This window comes from Sceloporus occidentalis, unplaced genomic scaffold (assembly GCF_023333645.1).
Source record: "Sceloporus occidentalis isolate IW3139 unplaced genomic scaffold, rSceOcc1.0.p SCAF_56, whole genome shotgun sequence".
Lineage (NCBI taxonomy): Eukaryota > Metazoa > Chordata > Lepidosauria > Squamata > Phrynosomatidae > Sceloporus > Sceloporus occidentalis.
The window spans coordinates 3073214-3098115 of record NW_028317036.1 but is presented as its reverse complement, the minus strand read 5'-3'; the positions used below and the strand labels follow the sequence as shown (position 1 = coordinate 3098115).

Here is a 24902-nt window from a genome sequence, read left to right as displayed (position 1 = left end):
ATTAGACGGTCTTGCTCAGTTTTTTGGTAGCTGGATTTTGATGTAACACATCAATATTAATCAAAATTATAAAACATTTTATACATAATTATAAAACAACCTTCTTAATGTCTATATATTTTCATTAATATAATTCATGATATGCAGGAAGCATTAATATCCACATGCCTTCATTCTTCATTCTTCAAATGTACCAAAAGATAACATGTGCTGTGTATGACATTATGTCGTCCTGCAGCTCTTATTCTGTATGTGTGTTATATACATGTGTGTATTGTACCCAGGATTTTACTTTATGCGTTATCTAAAATGAGACTTTACCTTGCTTCTTCATCTTCAAATATTACAATACCAGCTTGTGAACCATTAGTTGTAAGTGTCACTGGAGATATTCCCTGGGATTGAAGATAATCAGGTTTGTTGTGAGACAAATGGCTCTCTGGTTGGCCACGTCTAGGTCACGGAGCACTTGCTTTTTGAACCAAAGTTGCAGGATACATCTCAATAGATTTTTTTTTTTTTTTAATTATTTTTTTTAATAAATCATAATGAGACCTTGCGACAGAAAGTGGTTGTCAAAGGGCCCTGAGATCTACTAGGTCTTCTGGCACCATTCTTTAAAAGGATCTTTTTATACTTCTATAAAAAGCTAGTCTTAATTAAGCTCATAATTTGGTAAATATGACCTGCATTCTAAATCTTTACCAGGTGGAGGTTATAATCCTGTTTTTCTTGTTTGTATAAAATATCTGCAGTTATTATATTTATGTGTAATTTTGTATTTGTAAATGAGTCTGTTTGTATTCTAGCACCTTTTTTAGTGTTTAGGGTGCACTCGGTTTTGCACTGGATAACTTAATGTAAAAACATATTTTTTCGTTTAATAGTTGAAATACCAGTAATTGTAATAAAATTGTGGATTATAGTATGGGTGTGTGTTCTTTTATATAGTTTAATAATTTACACTGTGCTGCTTACAGTACATGGATTCAGTGGGTACGACAAAACTGGAATTGACAGACTAAGACATTTATGCTTACAATCAAGAGTGTTTAACCAATATATCAACAAAAACATACACATACATTCCCTATGTGACTAACCCTGCTGCATCCACCTGGAAATTCAATTCCATTGTAATTTTGGGGTTCCATTAAATCTAGCATGATGTCATAGAATATTGCTATATTAAGCTATAGGTTATTGGGGCAAATGGGGGGCGTTAGTTGGTTAGAAGTTGAAGTTAGTGTTGGAAAGAAAAAGCTAAGATGATACAATATTAAAAAAAAATCCTATTTCCATGTTTTTGCTAGGGTGATGTGATCGGGGGGGGGGTGCAACTGTTTTTTGTTTGTTTGTTTTATGTGTTTTGTTTAGTTTCCTGTAATAAACTGTGTGTTTTACAAATTAAATAATTGGTCAAATATATAAATATTGTATTGGAAGAAATCTCCCTTCATCCTTAAAGCAATATATAATTCATTCTGTCGGGCAGCTCTACACACTACACGTGAAACAACCAAGGCACGGAAAGGTAGGGACAATCATCTCCGTGAGTATCTGTGGCTGCTGTACCTCCTGCTGGTGGCCATGTGTTAGTGAATGGTGGTAAAGGGAGTGTATGTGACAACTACAGTAAGTATTTATTACAGTAAGCAATATCCATACTCAGAAGAATCCTACCTCAGACCACTCTTAACTGTAATATCTTTAAAAATTTCAACCATAACACCAACTTGTAGTAGAGAGGTGCAAAAGGATCACTCAAAACGAGGAAAAGAAAAAATAGCAAAAATCTCGCATTCAGGATTTGAAGCTACTAGTATGAAATTTTGGTCCACAAAAATAAGTTTATGCTTCACTCAGCTGCCCTTAAATATAGAATAATCCTTGCTTGACCAACTAAATAGGCATCCCAATTGAAGCAGTTATGACATTCACAAGAAAACGTGTCAGGCTTAATGGTTTACGCTTAATACACGTTGGGATCCTGGGGGCGAGTAAACATAAAAATGTGTCTCACTGTAATATGTCATATCCAGCTGCCTCAGGGATTTCATTCTGACCTTGTATGATGGAGCACTATAAGCATTATATCTTTATTTTAGTTAAAATATTTCTAATTTAAGAAATGTTATATCATAGACCATGTTCTCTGCCTTAAGAAGTTTAAAAAATATATATATTAAATCTGATAAAAATTCCTTTAAAATATGTGTATAATTAAAAAAAAAAAGATGCAAATTAATTAGCAAAGCACAAACATTTTATACAGAAATTTGTAGGTGGAATAAAAACCACTGGGGGGGATAATGTGATTTCAAAGAGAGACAACCCCAGCAACTTTCTCTTGCAAGAAAGAGGCATGGTCCTGGTATAAAGCATATTTTAATGATTTTATTATGCAGTAGGCAGGGCCAACTCAATTTACACAAGACATGTACTTGTAATCTCCCAATTCAGGCAATAATCTATATACTTGATTTGCCAATCTGATTCTCCGAGAATAATAGCATGGCAATAGCGCTCTTTATTTGCAGTTTCCACAGCACTAATTAATTTGTGTAGGGTCAGCATTGTCCAGCTCAGTAGGGTAACTGCAGGGGTCGTGACTGTGAAGGGGCCTGTGCCTCTAGGGGGCCCAGGCGACCAGTGCTGGCTTCAAATTGTTCAAAGTGGCCCTTCTGACCTTCAGTTCTTTCTGAACAATTTGGAACTGGCACGGGGAGACATAAACGCAGGTGGGTCATGTTATGCCACAGGACTGCAGGAGTGGTAAGGAGGTACAGGCTGGAGAGAGGGAGTGTGTATGTTTGTATGTATGTGAACATGACTGTCTATGTATACATGTGTGTAAGTGTTTGTGAGCATGGATGTGTAAGTGGGGTTAGATGTAGTGTGTGTCAGGATGAGTGTGTACGTGTGTCAGGATGTGTAAATGTGTGTTTTTTCATATGTATGCCAGAGTGTATGTTGGAGGGAGGAAGGGACAATGATGACACAGGCTGTTTGGGGGTTAGGATGGCACTGATAAGCTGCTTGAAGCAAAGGTAGTGCTCACAAGCTGTTTGGGGGCAGAGGTGGCACTTGTTGATTGATTATTTGTGCGGTTTCTAGTTATGCCCCTGGTCTAGCATTCCCAATGTTATCTGTAACGGATATTGAACCCTCATTTTATCAAAATTATTGGCACTGCAATTTTACATTGAGTTACAGGGGTTAAATTGTAATATTTTGTACATTCCCCTTTTTGTTTCTGTTTCTCTGTGTATTAAGAATGACTCACCGTCTAGTCTACATTTAAGTGTTACTTCCATAATCCCTTCATTTGCACCATTGTTGAATTAGTGGGGAGATTATTTTGGAGCCGATGTTTGCATAATCCAATGCCGTTGTGTTATGTGTTAAACCCAGTCCCAATAAAGCGTTCTCATGCATCCTGACTGGTGTGTCGTGTGATGAATGGTGGTGGAACACCTTTACTCTGAGAACCGGAGCATCTACCCATCTTGTAACCGGCTTTTGCTACGAGTAAGGTGGCCGTGACAGCCAGGGACATCCTAGAACACCCCCTGATTCCAGTTAAAGTGGCCATAGAATATTTAATGACAATTATGCTCTTAAATAATCCATTCTATTTTTTTAAGGCGGTAACACTGCCTATTACTTTTCCTATCTGTCATTTTGATTGCTTTGTCGTTACTTAGTTTAATGGCTTACCCCAAGCAAGATGAGATATGTGGCTGTATGTGGCAGACTTGGCATCATCAAATGTTGCTGTTGAAATTTATTTCCCTTGTCTTCACCCTCTCTTACAAAAACTGGATTAATCTAAAAAGTAATCAGAGGAATAATGATTCAGATCCTGAGAAAAAGTTAATATGGTTGGTTACGTTTAATATACAGTCATCCAAACAGAACCAGAAGCAAACATTTGACTGCTCCCATGACTTTAGTTTATATGAAAGATCACACCTAGATTCAACTGAAAATGGTTTGAAGTGACTGTGAATTTATTAGCCTTATTGCTCCATTTTGAAGCAGATTTCTGATTTCAGATTGTTTTTCACTGTGCATTTTATGGCAAATGACCACAATTTCAATTACAGCTGACAACCCAAGAAGTCAAGCAGAGCTCTGCTTTGGTTTCAACAGTGCCAGATCTCTTTTTATTATGTGTTTACAACTCCTGCTCCCTGCTTTCTTCGTAAAGTCTCCAAAACTTCGTATATTGATTAAAATTTTGCTCATGTAAAAATCCATGTGGTCAAAATTGAGACTTTTAATAGCAGTTTGTATGTGCAGTTCCTCAAATGTCCACTAGAGTGAGACACACACTACAAATGCCGCTTGTATGTATTGTTGTTTTTGTTTTAATGCAAGTCCTAGGCGTAACCACACTTTTTGTATAATAGGACTGTAGGTGATTTTGAAAACATCAGCAATATCAAAAGTTTCATAGAAACATTGAACTTGACAGCTGATAAGAACAATTCATCTCACCTAGTCTGCCTTTTTTCCTGCTGTAACAAATGAGACCTCAATCAGACCACCAAAAGATTAGAATTTAAAGCTGTGGCTTCTGCAACGGTTTCCAGCTCTATATCTGGGAGGTCTTTCCTCCAAGGGGTTAAACCCTGTCTTTAGGAGCTCCATAATCTCACATTTCTCTTTATCTCATCTCTCCCTTTTTACTTTATCTCTCCCATTCTTTGTCTCTCCCTTTTCTTCCTACCTTTTTCCTTTCTCTTTATCTCTCATCTTATCTTTGATCTCTTTCATGTTATCTCTCCTTTCTATCTCTCTCCTTACTTTTTATCTCTTTGTTCTCTTTATCTCCCAACATTTTCTCTTATGTCCTTTCTCTCTCCTTTTCTCTTTATCTCTGCTTTTCTAACTTTACCTCCCCTTTTTTTTATCTATCCCTACCTTTCCTGTTATCTCCCCTCCTCTTTATCTTCCTACCTCTCCATTTTCTCCTTTACCTCTCATACTTTTCTTTAATCCTGTTTCTCATTATCTCTCCTCTTTTTTAATCATCTCATCTCTCCTCTTTCTCTCTTCCTATAGCTCCATTTTATCCCTATTTCTCTCCTTTCTCATTATCTCTTCCCTTTCTCGTCATTTCTCACTCCTTTATGTCATCCCTCTTTTCTCTTTATATCTCTTCTTTCTTATTATCTCTCCATTTTCATACTACCTATTCTATACTATTTATCCCTCCCCTTTTTTCCCATCACTTACCTTTCTACAGACCTGTAGTGGGAGCGCAAGGTATGATAACATCATATCCAGGCACTCAGGGTTAATAGCCAGGGTGCTTCAAAAGGGAGCAGTGAAGCAGAGGTCTGTATAGACATTTTTCTTTAATTTGGGTTGGTTAGATGGAGATTCACGATCAGCCTATTGGGTCCTACTCCTCCAGTGACATGTATTTAAAAAAAAACCCGCAGACAGTGTTTCAGTAGGGTGGCATATGGGGTGGACAGGATAATATGAAGGGGGGGCATGGCGCCCACTACCCACTGTTGTGAGCATGCATGGTTCGTTAATTTAAGGGTAACACTAAGCTATTATACGCATTAAAGTGCATATGATGGCTGAAGTGTCACTTTAATTAATAATGAAGTGTAAGATTATCACTTCACTTACAAATTACTATTTTTTCATTAGAAAAAAAAAGCCATTAATTCAAAATAACATGAAATGGATCGGATTGTTAATTTTGTAAATGACCGTAGAAAGAATCGGCAATTTTTTTTTATGGAATATCTTCATAGGCAGACAGAGGGCTTTAATCACTCCCATCACTCCTGTGTTCCAATGGCATGCTGTGTTTGGTAATCCAAGCTTCAGTTTAAAAGGATAATTGATCGTTAGAAAACCGTTTTGTAATTATAGTACAGCTAAAAATTTCCATGTTTTCCTATGAAAAGTGACCGCCAACTTTTGAACAGTAGCGTATGTTCTGCTTAAAGGGAAGCACCATAAAAATATACCGTATTTGCTCGATTAGTTTTTTCTCAGAGAAAATAGAGGTCTGACTGCAAAACTGAGATCCAGATCCCCCGCAGCGCCGCAGGGGACCCGGATCCTCCTCTCTTACAGCCGGTGGAGGTCTGTGCAATGCGCGCAGACAAACTCCGCTTCTGCCGGGGCTTCTATGACGGAGTGCCAGTGTCACATAACCTTCTGTTGCTCCACCATAGTAGCCCCGGTGGAAGCGCGCACAGCAGCAGCGGAGGTTGTTTGCACGCATCTCACAGACCTCCACCGGCTGCCCCACTACACACCATGGAATCTGAAGCAGGGGGGACAAGTCTAGGAATGCACTGGTAAGTCGGGGGAGAGTAAGGGTGGCATATGGGGGGTTAAAAGGAATATCGGAGGCAGAGTGGCATATAGGGGGCTAAAAGGAATATCAGGAAGGCAGAGTGGCATATAGGGGGTATAAAAGAAATTTCAGGGAGGCAGAGTGGCATATAGGGGGTATATAAGGCATATCTGGGGGCAGAGTGGCATATAAGGGGGTATAAGGCATATCTGGGGGGCAGAGTGGCATATAAGGGGGTATAAGGCATATCTGGGGGCAGAGTGGCATATAAGGGGGTATAAGGCATATCTGGGGGGCAGAGTGGCATATAAGGGGGTATAAGGCATATCTGGGGGCAGAGTGGCATATAAGGGGGTATAAGGCATATCTGGGGGGCAGAGTGGCATATAAGGGGGTATAAGTCATATCTAGAGGAAATATGTGCATAACTGGGGGCAGGTTGGCAAATAAAAGGAAATGAAAACAAAAAATGCATTTTTTTTTCAATCATAGTTTTTTATTGAATGTGAAAAAATAGTTTACATGTGAATTAATGTTTACTAGTAAAACTTTTTTCTTATAGGGTCATCTTATATTCAGGCTTTTTCTTTTTTCCCTAAATTAATATTAAAATTTTGGGGGTCGTCTTATAATCAAGCAAATACGGTATATTTTTCTCTTTGATTACAGAAAATGCAATGCTGTACGCAGTAATGTAGGTCGACGTTGACAAAATCCTGGTTTTATTTCATTTTGTGCCGATAAACTCCTTTTATTTGCAGACCTGGAGGCCGCCGTTGTTGTCAGTCGTGTGATATTTTGGGTGACTTTCCTGCTCAAACACCACACTGAGCTGATTCTTTATGTCCATGCTAATGAAGTCTGTTCCTCCATAGACTTTTAACAAGTCAGTGTCCTGCTTAGTGATTAAGACTAAGCCATTCTATTGCCACATGCAGAATGCGTGTTTGTGTAGTAGATTGGGCTAAGACTACAGAACAAAAGGCTAATAGACCGTTTTATAAAAGGTGAGCGCACAATACTCTGTGTTTTTAACGTGATTCCAGTGATAATATAGCGACTTGCGGGTAAGGCGGCGGGAGGCCGCGGTGCAGGGCTTGCATTGTTTACACACACCGGAGGCGGTCAGGAAGCATGTCAGCTGAGAGCCCGCCCCCTCCCAGCAATAACAAGCAGTGCCTTACTGCTGCGCTGCGACCGGCTGCCGTTCATCATACGCAGATACATGGCGACTGCCGCCAGCAATGGAATGATAGGAGGCTCCGTGCAGTCCCCGGGTGCCCACAGTCTGGATCGTGCCAGGAGGCAGCAGCAGCGCATGGACCCCCGTAGGAGGCAGGCAGCCCTCTCGTTCCTCACCAACATCTCGCTGGACGGGAGACCCCTGCAGGATAACGGGGGAACCGGAGAGGAGGAGGAGGAGGATGCAGCGGGCGCTCAGGAGTCCGCATACAGTTCACCGCCCAGCGAGTCCCCCGTGCACCGGCTGCATGCCCCCTACAGCAGGGCGAGCTGGGCCTCCCCGCAGCTTGTCACGATATGTGCGGAGGGCGTGTTACGGCAGAGTCGGGAGAGCAGGGCGTGCGTGGAAAGTGTGCTACTTGGCGAAGGGGAGGATGAGTTCGGAGGCGGCGGCATCCCCTTGTCTGCCTTTACAGGTAGCGCGGTGCCCGGGGGCGCGGGGAGCCGGGGTCGCCTCAACTCCTTCACCTATGGGATCCTACCGGCTGCCTTCAGGAGCCCGGCTGCCCAGAGCTTCTCCTCTCCGGACCCGGTGCCCGGGGCCGTGTGCAGCGCCATCGACTGCCAGAGGTCTCGGTGAGTGTTAGCTGTGCCGCTGCAGGAGCCCAGCGAGGTGCACCGGGGTATGGGGCATGATGAAGGCCGGCTACAGGGCGTCAGTAGCTGCTGCCCTAGCCATTCGATGGCAGACAGCCTTGGAATGCAAAGGGTTAAATGGGCCACTTGCTGTTCCAATTATGTTGACCCAATTGGCTTTATCCTGGGTGTGCAGAGAGCCCTGTGTGCTGTATGTATTAATGCAGGGCGATGTTGGAACTATTCCTTCCAGAGGATACATCCAATAATACAGACTTTTATCTTTTTGCAGCTTTAATGTAATTATCTATCCCATATGAACATCTAATTACCGTATTATATTATAAGGTGCGTGTCAGAGAAGACCTCCGTGTCCCCTGAAAAATGAATGCATATTAAAGTGATTTAATATGCATTCATTAAACCTGCTTACGTAGAAGCTGCATCTCCAGAGCTGCTGCAGAACACCTCCTCTATGCTCTGACTTTTCATGCTGCTGATTGGCTGTATGGAACAACCAATAAGTGGCTGTCGGAGCACTTTTAACAGGTGTGCAGAAGGGGGTCTTGATAGACCACTTTGGAGCCAGTGCCGAAGCTCACTGGCAGCAAGTATACCGCATGTCGGGCCATGTGAGATGTGTCCACCCAAAAACAAGAAGAAAAAAAATACAAAAAAGTGCAGTTTCACCTCCGTGGCAGATCCATCCGGTTTAACACGGCGAGATCTGTTTACTAAAGGGAGCGATGACAGGACAGTTTGCGAGAGCGCTGTGGTTTCCATTTATTTACTTCTCTATACATTATGAAGGGCTATTCTCCATATGCTTCTGCTTCAGGAAGCGCTTGGCTTGCCCTGGAATAATGTATATATTAATCAGGGAGATGTGCAGAAATTTGCCAGTGCTTCTCCTTAATGATAAATAGTGAAGTGAGGAACCCCCTCCTTCAATAAATAAACCCCAGCACCTTTTAATAAACTCTTTGCAAATTCTGACTTTCTTTTACTTTTACTGAGGAAATGGTAGATACGTGGCACAACCTCCCAGCAGAAGGGGTCGATACTAATACAGTGAGGGAATTTAAACATGTATTGGACAGGCATAAAGCGATCCTCAATCTGAGACAAGACCAAGGGCTGGTTAAGACCTCAGTCTCTACATTAAGAAAGCGGGCAGTCTAGACGGCTGAATGGTTCTTATCTGCCATGAAATTCTATGTTTGGGTAGAACGCGGCAGTCTCACTTCTTGTATGTATAAAGCCAGCCTAGAAAGTCTAATCCTGCCAGTAAGCAATGAGTACAGCGTGTGGGGCGAGAAGGGGGGAGCGTAAGGTTAGTGGTGCCTGAGAGCAATATTTCTTCTCTAATACATTGCTTCCCATCTCCCAGGCACCATTAAGTTAGGGCTCATCCCTGACACACACTCACGCTAACGCCAAATACTAACAATAAAGCAACCCCAGGCAATGTGGCAGCATTTACCAGTTAAACCATCTCCCACTAAATTGGGCGTTATTGGGTTAATAGCTCTACAACTGCTGGAAGGCTGTACGTTGCCCGGGCCTGTTCTAGAATCACAGAGGCAAATATATGTATCAACAACGGCGAGCATGTTTTCCTCTGTAAGTGATTGGAAATAAAGTGGCAACGTGTTAAAAAAGCACTTTATCTGTGTTTATCCATTTACGGGAAGGGTGTAGAAAAAACAGAATTTCTGCCTAGGGTTTTCTGGGCGGTCTTTCAGGTAAGAAGTAGAGTTGTTGTATACATCAAGATGTTACCCAATGGATTAGATTTTTCGGAACCTAAAGATGGTCATTTGGGTGTCACAGTATTGACAGGCCTCCGTGTTTATGTTATAGATTATATATGTGTGTGTATGTATGCATTCACTGCAAAACACCTCTAGACGCTGCATTCTGGGTTTGTTATAGGTTACATTCTCTCCTAATGGTCTCCTGGTCAATAAACCGACCAGCTAGGCTACAGATTATATGGAGGAGTAATGATCAGCCCCAGATCAAGGTCTTATGTGAAAGGCAGGTGTCTTCTGTCTTAGCGGTCACAGTGAACTTTGCTTTGAACTCGGCAGTCTCTCAATTGCTCTATTTAGGTGGGTGTCTAATGCACTCGTTATTAGACCCTTTTCCTGACCCTTGTGAGCAAACTTATGGTTTCATCTTATGTCTATCTTTCCCATATTTTTTTGTGTTAGATGAGATCAGTGAATAAGTGCAAAGTTAACTATGTTCATGGCGCTTCCCGCGTAAAGGTTTGACTTTATTTTTGGATGCCATAGTTGTCTTTGCGGCCGTTTCAGTGGCCTCCTTAGTACTTGGTCAGAGTTGTGTGGCGTGAATGAGAAAGGTAATGTCTTGTGTAATATGGCCCTGCCTCTTTCTAGATTGTAAGCTTCTTTGAGCAGGGCCCTTCTCACCTTTGCTTGTCCGCATTTGTGTATACACCTGTTCAACAATGTCATGGCTCTTCATGATCACATTCCTATTAGGGACAGACTGGATGGAAAAGGCAGCTTTTGTCTACTATTTGCACCTGATTTTGATGTTGTAAATCTACAAGAAAGTGTATACCTTGTTGCGATGTACAGCAAATGGTAAAGAAAATCCCCCATGGCAACCAGTAAATGTAATGATGTGGGGGGGGGGGCGCCTCAAGTTTAGATGAACGAAGAACATCAAGACCTATGGCACAACCTCAATAAATTAGAGCTAAGTTCTGAGGCCTATAGTGAACAGGCTACATCATGCCAAGGAGACAATGCTGACAGAGTGTTATTTTGTTTAAACAATAAAAAAATACTTTCTTCAAGAACTCTGGATCATATGACTGTATTTAGAAGTAAGGTGGTGATTTTTATATTCTTATTAAACACAAAAGTTTTGATTTAGCAGGAATATAGGAGCTATTCACACTCTGCTACTGCACTTCTTACATTTTGTAACGTGCATATATCATAATCCTATTCAGCTAGCACTGGCTTTCACAAGCTAGACTGCCCTCAAGGGAGCAATAGTGATGGTCCACAATACCATGTAGAAATTTGTGACCAATGAAAAGCTGCTACTAGCTGCCCAAATTATTTTAATCGGAGCAGACCCAGAAATGGGTAAGATGGTCATAAAGCGACATTAGCTGAGCTGGACTGAACAAAGTTCCTTGAATGTCTACTCCCAGACACGTTTTGGGACCTACTAACCAAGGATGCGGGAAGGCTTTTGAACTAGTTTAATTTCCTTGTAATGCATCTCCTACCCTTATATATTATATATTAACTCATAAAGGATAGCTGATTAATGCACCTAAATCAGATTAGGTACGTGGACCTTTGAGAATGAAGTTGTTTACATTATTGATTTCTGCCATGAATAATACATTGCTTGCTTGGAGCTCAGCTGCCATCTCATTGGCTGATGGTCCAAATGGCTCTCATGCAGTCTGTGATCTTGCGGTGCTTTAGTCATTTAGGAGGAACACTCATGGTCTGCTGGCGTTTTAAGTATGATCCCTATGAAGGAATGGGCTTTATTTCATTTGGATTGATTTGCCATAAGGTTTTTGCTGCTGTTGTTGCCACTCATGTAAGAGGCATTGGTGTCATTGAGTAGCATGTATATCATTTTTATACATTGTTTCACCAACCAGAAAACTAATATTTTGAGGAAAAGGCATCTGGTGCAGCATAGGTCTGGACCCATCACTAAGCCATGTGTGTGCATTTTGTCACTTGTGGATATAAAGCAATGTTTAGGTGTTTCCTGAAGTATCTGTTTAGCTTCCAAGAAGGTTTTATATTTTGGTTCATCAATAAAAGGCAGACATATCCTAAGCGTATGGATGTTGGGTTATGCTGTCGTGATTGCCCTCTTGCGTTTTTGTTGGACGGGCTGTGCATGAAGATGCCAAGATCGCTATTTCCTTACACATTCTTATACATTTTCCTTAGCTGCTCCCAAACACTGCTCTTTTCTGTATGTCTGTCCCTGAGAGCATTTTGATGTTTTCGGTCGAAAAACCCTTATAGCTCCAGCCACGATAACTAAAAATGAATGAACTATATAACCCGTTGAACTGTTTATACTTTCTTTGCCGATTATACACCTGTCGGGTGTAAGCTCCTGTCCATAGGCTTTTCTAAAATTACAGTTTTACGTGAATTATGGTATTTTTATAATATGGTTACTGTCCCGTTTCTCCACAATTAATGAGAATAGTTTGGAACCCGTCCAAAATCATCAGCCATAGGTACAATTTTTTAGGCTGCTCATCTATGATAACAAACTTGTATAAGGTTAACTTGTATCATCTGAAAAGTCATGTTTCTTGTTTTTTTTGTTTTGGTCTTTTCCATTAAAATTCACAATAAATCAGAATTCTGGAAATATCCCCTGTAACGTGGTTATTATGGAATCCTAGCATACTAAACTGCAGAACATGTTTGGACTTTTTTTTGTTTGTTTTAAGGAAATAAATAACTATGAAAGCCGATGGCACGTTATTTATATTTAACAAAAACCCTACTTCTATCGTATTTAAAATGCCCTGTAGGTGGAGCAAATGATCTATGAAGAGATTGCACTTTTGTATGAAATTGGGGAGATCCAGCCCATTCCTGCACACGTGCGGTAGTCATAAACAGGGGAGGGGAGGAAAGGAAGCATGTCATCTGGGAGCCTTCCCCCTCCCAGCAATAACAAGCAGTGCCCTACTGCTGCTGTTTGTGATCTGCTGTGTACTCGTGTTCTGTGCTGCCTGCACCGAGCTCCCCATTCATCGCACACACACACACACACGCACACACACACACGCATACTATGGCAACTGCCACCAGCACTAAAATCGGCAGCAATGGAATAATGATAGGAGGCTCCGTGCAGTCTCCAGGTACCCACAGTCTGAATCATGTTAGGAGGCAGCAGCAGCAGCGCATGGACCCTCGAAGGAGGCAGGCAGCCCTCTTGTTCCTCACCAACATCTCGCTGGATGGGAGACCCCTGCAGCCTTATGGGGTATCAAGGAAAGATGCAATTACCGAAGACGGGGCTATAGAGGGGCAGCAGCCTGCATGTAAGGGGGCAAATCAGGGTTCACCACCCAATGCAAGATTACCTGCAGCCCCCCAGCTCAGTGTGCAGTACAATAGGGGAGGCTGGGCCTCTCCATTGGGACCATTACCATGTGCTATAGTAAACAGACAGGAGTCCATGGAGCAAGAGATGCAATTTAAAAGGCAGGAGGTGAAGGCGTGTGATGAGGAAGACGAAGAAGAGGATGCATTTACAAGCAGTGTTCCACTGTCTGCGCCCCCCGGGGGTGCTGGGTCTGGCCTACCTGGCTGCCGGAGTCGCCTGAACTCTCTTACCTCAGGAATATTATCCCCTGCCTTCAGGACATCAGCTACCCCGACATTCTTCTCTGACCAAATGCAGGGGACTGCCAGCAGTGCCTTCGACATTCCCAGGTCACGGTAAGGCATAGTGATCTAACCCCCGGCAGGGGTTGCATGACCTCACCAACAAGAAGGTAATCTAAGTATAGCAAAATAAAACAAATATAAGGGACGTCTGTCGACGGAGGCCGGGTGCGGAAATGCAGGTGTTCTTTACGTATTCATAAGAAGGCATGTGAATTGTGTAACTCGGATATAATACATGCCAGCTCTCTTGTTTTCTAGAAGCTCTGTAGAGTAGTTATTTTGGAGACTTTTGTGTAATATTTTTTTGACGTATCTTATCATTCTATATAATTTGTAGTCCCCCAAACCTTTCCCTGCCTAGAAAAATGTTTGTATGTGAAACACTCTGCGGATAGCGAAGCCCCTCTGTCTCCATGCACTAGTACTTTCAGGAGGCCGGTATATCCGTGGCATGGACAGGTCACAGCCGGGTTCAGACTTTTGGCATGACGTTCCTTTATATAACAGAGGGGTGTGTTTTTAGCACCTATGTACTAGGGTGTTACTAATAAGTGTCAAAGGTACACTCCAGCCCTTGTGCACTTTAATGCCCTCTCTATACGTTTGGTGAAATGCATCTGCTCACCGTTGCACAAGGAACCTACCTTCTGCCAAATCCAGCTCTGGCTCATGTGAGATTTCTGAGGAAAGGCTCGAGTGAGACACAAGGTGTGCATGCGCATTTGGCTTTCCTGCCACAGATTGGTTGCTTGACATAGGCCATGAACCATAGACAATCTAATATCTTGTGCAATGAGAGCAGGCTTGTTCAGGTTTCAACCACTTGGAATGGCTGAGGTAGATGGGAATTAAAAACCACCTATAGCGTTTTTCCCCTGCTTCCGTACATCATGCATGGCTGTGCTTCCCCAGTCAATCGCATGCATTTATCACATATCACTCGAACACCTTGTTAACACATCTAAAGTTAGCGTGGGTTCATTGAGTTGTTGAGGCGCATAGCAGCCAGTTGTAAGATACCCGCTTGCATATGTAAATATGTGCATACAGTCTAAACTGATCTAAAAATGCTTGCGGCGTAAGAAAATGTATGCCGTTGGATGTGTTTTGGAAATGCATTGCACGGGGCAACAGTTCTGTACACACCCCGGTTTAAAAGGGATACCCTTCCCCCAACACACTGCAGCTTCACTGGTGATGAATGGGTGACTGCTATCAATAACCTGTTCTTGTGTGCATTTACAATAATGTCTTTAATGAGGTCATGGTAAAATCCAGTTCTCTAGTTACTGTTGGGCTACAACACCCATCACCTCTGACAGGTATGAAAATGGGTGATTGGGGAAAAGATGGTGTCTAATGTACCACCTCTAAGAATCTTAGTCTGGTTCATGGAACTTTGCCAATTCATTGAGACGCGCTGAGAATGAATGAACGACTGTCCATGTGTACACATCGGTCGGCTCTGCCCTGTCATTGCATCACTTTATATAGAGCTGCCTGGAGAATTGTGGGTGTAAGCCATCCATTGTTCAGGTTTCCTAATGTAAAGCCTCCTCCGTAGAAGTGAATAGACTATGGGAGTAGACGCCTGGTGATCTTACACGCATTCTGTATGTCAAAAAGCTTCCATGGGAATGCAGCGTGCTGTGCGTGTGGCTGTGTGCATTAGCATGCCTTTTCCACTTGCTCTCCAAACTGAATGGACCTGAAAGTCAGTCTTCCTATGAGGAGGGCAGATATTGCCTCTCTTACACACGTACGGGATCAGTCCTTACCCCCCCCCCCGATTAAATAGAAGGATCTTAAGCACAGTCTGTTTATCACGATTACCCCTTTAATAGCAAAGCATGATTCATTGATCAATATATAAGCAGAGCAATGCACCTGCGCTGAAAAGGATATATATAATATATATATGTTACAGCATCTTGTAATGAGGAGGCAGATGAGTGAGATACTATGCCCGTTTCATCAAACTTAGAACTGTATACTACACAGGCCGTGCTCAATCCATTTTGGGCAGACTTTGTAATGTTTTATCAGTGGCCAGTTACATTTGTTGAGAAAGTTACAATAGTTGGTCAATTACTAGATCAGTGGCGTTCTGTGGTCTGCAGGGTCATAAAAAGAATATGAACTGGAGAGCATGTCTTCCAAAACAAGAATACATCTGTGTATTTAATATAGAAAGTTGTCTTACTTGGTAAGACAAGTAAGTTTTTGGTAAATTTGAACTAGTATTATTATTTCAGCTATTGAATTTAATAGATTTTTATTTTGGGATTATGTAAAGGTGCTGTTCCATAAGAGAAAACAGATTGCGTTCTCTAGTGTGTAAAGCAGCTCTTAGCAGAGATGTCTTGTATTCTTAAAATGAAAGGATGTCCTAAAAGGGTATCAGAATCATTATTCCCATGATCACAGCATGGTATACTCTATAACACAGTATTCTAGGGCGATTCACGAAACGCGGGAATGGGATCAGAGACGTTGCCCAACCCCGACAGTAATGCCACAACAGGACAGCTGTGTGAACACGAAAGGGGCCAGTTAGGTTGACTCTGGTATTAAATGAAGTGGCTTGAAGGAGGACTGAGAGAATATAGGCTATGCTTGTTCTCTTTGACCCCAGGCATGGAAATTCTAATATCTCTTTATTATGGATACCGCAATCAGGGATTTGTCTGAGTTGCTTGTTTGAGATCGTAAAAGCCATTTCAATAATTATTCTGTTCTTATGTGAAATCCCTCTAGCACTCTTTTGTTTTTATATCCTTCCCTTCCCTTGGAATACAAATATAGAGGGTGATTAGTTGAGCTCCTAGAAAGGCAGCCACCCTTTCTAGTTTCAGAGCACGACTGTTCACGCGAACAAAAGCATAGCCTTTACATGTGTTAGCTTTGCTATATTTTCCTTTTGGGAACCATGCAGAAAAAACAAACAAATTGTCATTAGTGCAGGCTGATTCAGACGTGTGGATACAAGTATGTAAATAGTTTGTGCTTTTACAGGAGCCCATTATGAAGAAATTATCTCTATCTGCTGTTCATATCTGGGAATAGTAATTGGTTTTTCAAGAGAATATATAAATATATATATATATTTATTTATTTTTTAACAAAGCGTGTGTAACCTATTTTTAATTAGATTTAACATTTTAATTAAAAACAGGAAGGCATCAAAAAGTAGTTTAGCCTAAGGAGCGTGCAGTAGTTGGGGGCAGATTCACATGATTTTGCTTAAAGGAAGAGCTTAGAAAGGTGATGTTGCACCTAGACAAAAAGGATCTGCTGCTATGGCAATAAAGCTTTTTCAGAGTGACCCCCAGTGAAACCCATGTTACAGAATCTGAGACTAGCTTTACTGATATTTGAGACCTTGATGGACCCACAGTATTTAATATGTATCAGAAAACATTTCAGGTGAGCTAGATGTTGGTGACATCCATTACTTTGGCAACATCTTTTTCATAGCACTGAAGAACATTTGGGAAGTCTTCTTGATAAGGTCCAGAAGCGTAGTGCTTGCCTCCATAATGCACTGAACGGAGTAGGCTGCGCATGAATAATAGGTTTAGGGAAATTATGTAGCCTACATAATTTTATAGATATTCTCACAGCAATACCATATTGTGCACTAAATGGAACACAAGCTGTTGGGCTACTTCCAAATAGCCATGGGGCAACTGGCTTTACATGGATCTGTAATCCCCGAAATGCCACTTTTCATTGTAGCTCTCAAATTGTTCATCAATGGCAAGTAGGTCTCATCAACTTTTCTCTGTGGCTTTTTTGTAGGGTGGTCCTTAGGTTAATTTAGGAAAAGCAATATAATTCTATCTGTGTAGTAACACAGGGTGCTTTTGTTTCAATGGGAGGCCATTGTTGAGCAATATTCCTTTAAATGCTCGGAAACTGTATTATGTTGGCAATGTGTTGTAAATCCAAAAATGCTTTTGTGTGCGTCTTAATCTGTGTGCATTGTCTGTCTAAATTGATGTAAAAATCTTCCTTATAACACATCAATTGTCATGGATTAATTAATGCTTTGTTAGTCTAAAATAATATTCTCAATGCACGGGCAAAAGGTACCAAAGGTTGCATAACAGCTCTTGGCAGATCTCTTTGATTAGTATAATAGAAAATGCGCCTAAAGTTTCATTTTATTATTTAATGGTTTAATATTGTCCCAAAAAAAAACAACACAAGCCTGTAAAAAGCCTTCATGTCACATAGCTGCATTTACAATGTTATGATGCTCCCCTTGCAAATACACGGGGGTGTTATGTTTGGCCGAATGCACCTCTTGGCACTTGTCATACTTAGCTGGCTCGGTGGACATCGCCTGGAAAACTCTCCCATTTATTTCAATTGGAGCTTTTTTTTCTGGCACTGATTCGTTCTTTAAGAAGCCAATCAGTGATGAGAATCATCAGGCCATGGAGGAGGAGGACAAGTTCTACCTAAGTTAAGTGCTTTTATGCCATCATAATGTATAGTGGAATCAAGTGTATTCACCATAGTGCTAGTTGACAAGAGGGTTTGTAGGAGAGTTGAGTTTCGGCTCTTTCACTCCATTATACATTATAAGAAAATGCATAATGAGATCAGAGCACTTTTGCTGCAACACAAGTTTGGCTGGCCCTGTATAATGTATTAAATCATCAAGATTTCTCCTAGGTCTTCTCGCCTGTCTGTGAAAATGTGTGTATTATGTTACTGTGCGTGCAAGTATCTTACTGCGTGCGTATGTTTTTTAGTATGTTAATGTATGTGTATGAAAGTATTTTACTGCATGTGTACAGGGCCGGCCCCAGACAAAATGCTGCCTGGGGCGAAGTTTAAAATGCCGCCCCCCCCATTATCTACCCTTCCAACCCCCCGTACTTACCTTTCAGCAGTCCTGCGGCGAGTCTCCCTGCTCGGTCTCGGTGCCGGCTTGTAATGCTGAGCGCCGGAAATGACGTCACCTTCCGGCGATCAACATTACAAGCCGGCACCGAGACCGAGCTAGAGGGTTCGCAGAGGAGAGAGAGAGGGGCGCCGAGCGGGTACTGACAACTTGGTAAGCGAAAAACTCTCTCTTCTTGGCTTTTAAAAAAAAAAAAAAAGGCTTGGAGCGGTTGCCCCACTCGGCTCCATTGTCGGGCCGGCCCTGCATGTGTATGTGAATGTTACTGAGTGTGTGTTAGGTTGTGTATGTATGTTGGTGTGCATGTGTTGCTGTGTTAGTATGTGTAATACTTAGTATCATTGTGGGGGGGGAATGGCTCCTGCAAATTTGTTGACCCTTGGTCCAGCTCATGGTTTCCAGTTGCCATTTTCCTTTGAGGGCTACCTTTGCATTCTATCCTGCACACAGGGCCGGCGCCACCTATAGGCAAAGTAGGCGCCTGCCTAAGGCGCCTACTTGGAGGGGGAGCCGGCAGCCTGCAGCCGCGAACCACCGGCCACAGTAATTCATTAGAGCTGCGGCTCGAGGTCACTATGGGTGTGGTAAAAGGGGAGGTGCTTGTGGGGGTGGAGCCAGGAGGTGGCAAAAATCGTTGCACCAGCCCTGCCTGCACACGTTCTGTCTGTAGAATAGGTGTTGGCAACACAAGGCTTTGCCGTGGGCTACTTACACCAACCCCTTAATCTTGTATAGAGATGTTTGTAATTTCTTGTCCTGGTAAACTTGTTACCTCGTATACTAAATGATATTTATTGTTGGCGTCTTTGGGCAACATTGAAAGGAGAGATCTCCGAGTTTCCTATTAAAACATCAGTTTTATTTACTTATTAGTAAATATATTATGACCACATAGCAAAAATCTGACTCAGTGCTCACTTGAACACACATTTTTACCTGTGTTCCTTAATGCAGGTAGAATTGGTTTATCTTTGTCATACAGTATAGTACCAAATAATCATATACATATTTTTCATTGGGTTAAGTGTATTCAGGTGACAGATTGCAGAAGTGAATGTTTACTTTAATAAACCATAAAGTGTTTAATTTTTCAAAGAAAGACTGCCAGGAATGACAGATGTAGAATTTAGCCCTGAAAAAAAGGAGTTTCTGTTTAACAATAAATACAGTAGCCACTTCGGTCTGTACGCAACACAGTAGTTATTAGCAGGGTTCACTATCAGGGCGATGGGTGGTGCTTGGCCCAGCAGGGCCAGAATTTCAGGGTACGCAATACATTCCCGTCAGCCCTTGGTGCTCTAGTACGTAGTGAAAGAGCTTTCATGGTATTCTATTTCTTTTAATCTTTTACTCTTTTTTTTTTATTTTTTTTTTTTTATTTTTTTTTATATTGTTTGTAATATTTTTAAGGTTTGTTTAAACACAAAGTAAACTAGTCTCTGCTCCAGTGAAATATTTGGTGCATTTTTTAGCTTTAAAAGGGTGGATAGTAACAGTGTATTTGTTATATATTTGGGTGATGGTATCGGTAAAATAATGTTTTCTCACCAATTGCAAAATATTCCCCTTTTTTTTTATTTTTTTTGTGTGCAGGGAAAAACTCCCCAGAGTGAGCACTTTGTAGTTCATTGTTACTTCAGCCCTTATATTCAGACAATATTCCAATAGCAAATCTTTATGCATTTCCTTAGATTGAAACATGGATTACAGCATAAAATTGGAAATATTCTACGTTAATTTACCTTTTAAGAAATATACAGACACAGTTTATATCTGAGATATTTTGCCAACCAGAAGTAGTCCCAAATAAGCGATGGGAAATCGTAAGCATAAGGATACGAAGTAAAGTACTCGCCGTTTTTGTGAGTGGTGAGTGCTTGGCCAGTTCGCAATTTAACCAACATCTCCCGGATTCTGTGAAAACCTGTAGCGTGGCTTGCAGGGTCATAACTGGCAAGAGATAGCGGTTCTCCTGCAAGAAGTCCTGAGTTTGTCCTTCAGACTTTTCATTGAATGACCACTTCCCTTTAGACCAGCTGAGCCCTTAGTGAGTGTACCCCAGAGTGAACTGTGCCACACTCGGTCCTTAAACATGATTTATTCTTGCAAAAAAAGTCAAAACAAGCAGTGTGACATACAAATCTGTGATTGTCTTCACAGTGGACAAAGCAGAGCTGATTTGGATAGACAAGCAGGCTGGGTGCACGTGATGTGTGTTAAGATATTAGTAATACATACATTGAAAGTGATTTTCTTTTTATTAAAATATGAATTTCTCCAAACATTCTTTGCAGAAAAGCCATGGTCATAATAAGTGAAAATGTCCTGTGTTGGTTGTTTTGAAGTTAGCCTAGGTGTAGCAGTGAATGGATAATGATTTCTTGGATGGGTGATATACACAGACCAGTGTGTGCTGAGCTCCAAGACAGGAATTAGCATAACAATGCACGTTAACGGCTGATTCCCAAACAAAGCTGTTTGTTCTATTTTTAACGCGTTGCCTCATGCCCTGTCACATTCAGGCTGGTGACACAAGTAATTTAAACTGACCCCGTATGGATGATAATTGGATGATCCTTGTGTTAATTATCAGAAATGAAACCCATACAAATGGCGGGGGGATCCTCCGTTTGATGTGTTTTAATACTATTGCTTTTACAAACTTTATTCACGTTTTACTGAAATGCCTATGTACTGTCTACAGTAACTGAAATGCTAATATACAGTACATTGGACCTTAGTCATTGAGGGGCTTCTGAAAAAAAAATTGTGATGTCAGTGCTCCCAGAAGGCATTGCGTATTCTGTGTTAAGTATAACATTAAGCAGTAATAATTAGCATTTGGGAACCGGTCCCTGATTTAGTGTATAAACCTGCAAATGCTTATCTGAGTCTTAGACGTGCACTTTGTCTCTCCTTGATGACACTTATAGGTTCATCTGGTAGCATTGCAGGTCACCACGTGTCACAACTATAAAAAACAAACACTGTTACTGTATAAATAAAGACTTTGAGTTATCATTGGTGATAATCTTTTTTTTTTCCGTGAGTCAGGTACATTCGCAGGCAACACCTGTAAACTTTACAAGAGGTGAGCAGAACGAGATGTTTTTAAGACAATGGCGGAGTTGCTTGTATACACAAACTCATCTGAGCTGTGCAAACTCAACAACTTCTCCTGGAGAATTTTTTTTTCTTCCAAGAATACATAAGATTCATCAAAAATTTGAGGATTATGCAGAAACATCCTGTTTGGTTTTTAGGAATATTTTTAATGTTTTTTAATCATTTTTTTTTCTCCACACACTAACCCAACTAGGCCCATCTCGATTAACTGCCCAAGGTCAGCCCTCTGTAACAGTTAGCTTGATACAATACGACAACCATGGAGCGGATATACATGGGGAGAAAAAAACAACAATAATAGTGTAATATGTACACACAAAATAAAAAATAAGAAGGGGTGTAAGATCCACTCACAAACGCATTGGACAAATTAGGCTCATCAAGGTTCAGTAGGATATCTGCAGAGTTTAATATCTTCTAAAATCTATAAAAACAAAGAGACCACAAATGGTGCAGTATCATCACAGTTCAGGAAAAAGGGAGCTCTGAATACACTTACAGTTGAGAAGAGCACAACTATGTATAAATAGTGTGCAAAAGCGCAATGTAAACCAAAGTCCCAAGTCCACTGTTGAAGTTAACTCTCTCAAGAAAACTCTCTACGCGTTTCGCCAGTCGTACGCTGGCTTCTTCAGGAGAAAAAGTCAAAATGTATAAATATGTGCAGTCAAAAGAAGTAAAAGTAAAGTGCTTCGTGTCCGTGCCTTGGTTAAATACACTTATTTCTGGGTTTCGAGCGTCTTGCGTCATCACGCATCCGATCCGGCTGTTGATCTGCCTAGACGTAATTGGCGTTGTGCACGCGCCTATCGGTTTGCCCGCTCTCTACCCACATCGGATGTGTGCTTATATAATCGCATTTGGAGGATCAACGAGGCAACGGTCCTGTTGTTCTTCAGCAAGTTAACTAACAGTTTGCTTGGCAAGATAAAATGCTTCAGATTAATTTATTGAACCAACCTCGTATTTTATAGAATAATTAATTTAGTGGAGTGGCTTCCACTTCATGTTTTTATCAACTTGCATACATGTGAAATACATGTAGAACAAGCAATACTAATGATTTTAGGTATGAATCCTATTGCTAATATTCTTATGCAACTGCACAGTAAAACATTAAGTAATTACCTAATTGTGTTATAATAGGTATTCTGAAAAAATCATCATCATGAAAAAAAGGTAAGGTCTTAGATTCAGCTCTTATGGCATAATCCTTATGTTCCTTGCTCTTTTAAAAGCCGCAACTGGTTTTTCCTTTGAAGAAGTAGACAATATTTGAATCTTAAAAAAAAAATAGAAAATGTATATGCATAGGAACTGTTATCTTTATTCATTGGAACTAGATTTGTAGACTTAGTATAGTCTATTTGTCCTAATAGGTTGCAAAAATGGGGTTCTCTTCTCCTTCTGTACCAGTATGCCTTGGGCACGTTAAAGTTTTTCTCAAATTGTTTATTTTTCACTGACCCTTATTGTAATGGCTCTACAGAATCTGTTGGCGCTCTATAAAATGTTGTGTCATGGAATCTGTGTGTTTTTAATCCGAAATTCTTAGCTAGCGGTATTCTTCATAAATACTATGCCAACATGGGCCTGTCTTAAAAATTTTTTGCTCTGAATTCACAGTTTCCATTAGTGCAGGGGTGTCCAAGTTTTTTCTGCAGTGGGCCACTTCATCAGAATTGTATACGTGCGAGGGCCGCACTCATTTTTCACTGTGACAAAAAATATGGCCTTTAATAAAATATGCAGATTAAAATAAAGTAAAATGACACAAAACCTTTACTCTTCCTCTCACTGATTTCTGGGCCTTGAAAGTTTTGCGACTACAAATTCAGGATTCCCTAGATTTATTCTAGGGATGAACTAAAATAAAAATTCTGGACCAAAACATTCAGGGTTCACTTAGCCAAAACCGAAAATGACCCCCACCTTTAAAAATAATAATAAAAACTCACATGTTTAATAAAAGTAGGTAACACACAATTGGACAAAATTAGCAATATGACTTGGCATGATAGGAGTGTGATTGCTAACAGCAATCACACTCCTATCATACCCAGGCAACAAGTAAATGCTGGTACCTAGGCATGATGGGACTGTGCTCGCTGTGATTGCTGTTAGCAATCACACTCCTATCATGCCAAGTCAGCCAGTACATGCTGGTACAGGGTGGCTGTAAGTGCAGACCCCATACTGCTGGCAGCATCACTACACAAGGGGGGCAGCTGGCCAGGTTTCAGCATGTACTGGCTGACTTGGCATGATAGGAGTGTGATTGCTAACAGCAATCACAGTCCCATCATGCCTAGGTTCCAGCACTTACACATCCATGCTATCACACACACACACACTCATTTATTCATATAATCATTAATTCACAGATTCATTCCCTCAATCACACACACTCATTCAAACACCCTCCCCACCCCCTTACCTGCACTGCAGTTCCTCGATGCCGCTCACAGACTTCAGCAAGGGGGCGCGGCCTCCCTCTGCCTTCTCTGCTAAAGCACAGAGGAAGTAGGATGTCACGTGAACTCCGCTTCCTCTGTGCAGTCCAGAAGACCCTCCCACAAGTAAGTAGCAGGTCTTGAGGTGCGGCTCGCGTAAGATCGGTTGCCCTGGCTGCATGTTGGACGCCCCTGCATTAGTGCCTAATAGTTCCAAAAAAATTTTTATTCTGGCCCACAGGGTGCTATTTTTGGGTCCCCATGTCATGTGTGAATGCTCAATCAAACATTCCTTCTGAGGTACCATTTTGGATTATGGTCTGATGGGACTGTGCGACATCGTAGCTGAAACATAGAAAGCCGTCTTGGAGGGGGAGGGGTGCCATTTGAGTCCAGTATACATTGTCAAATATTTACAGCATTGTATTTTATGTGGTAGGAAGCAGTACTTCCCTTTTCTAAATATTGGTTTAAACCAAGATCAAGGAAGATATATTTATATACTTTTATTAATCCACTTTATCCTCATTTGTATAGGTGTATAATTAATATATATATATATATATATATATATATATATATATATATATATATATATATTATACATACACCGTGTGTATCTATAATATATAATCACCTAACTATCCCTGTGTTCTGCAGCATTGAACACACCATCTGTTGTATTGTAATTTCACAAAAGCACAGTCATCTTCTCCTCCTTCACCAGTCTGCCTTATTGTGTGTTTTGTATTCTCTCCTATTTTATAGCACTACAGAATATTCAGGGCTCTCGATAAATAAAATGTATTTTATAATATTTG

At 41.1% G+C, this 24902-nt stretch overlaps 1 protein-coding gene across 1 annotated transcript in view; it reads left to right on the top strand.

Moving 5' to 3' along the window:
- The first annotated feature begins 13426 nt into the window (after positions 1 to 13426).
- The window catches only part of LOC149287827 (CDK5 and ABL1 enzyme substrate 1-like), a 33160-nt gene continuing 21684 nt past the window's right edge, over positions 13427 to 24902 (top strand). Inside the window, exon 1 of the mRNA XM_089492456.1 lies at positions 13427 to 13638. Coding sequence (XP_089348582.1) covers positions 13595 to 13638 — 44 coding nt within the window. The 5' untranslated portion in view covers positions 13427 to 13594. The remainder of the gene's footprint in view (positions 13639 to 24902) is intronic.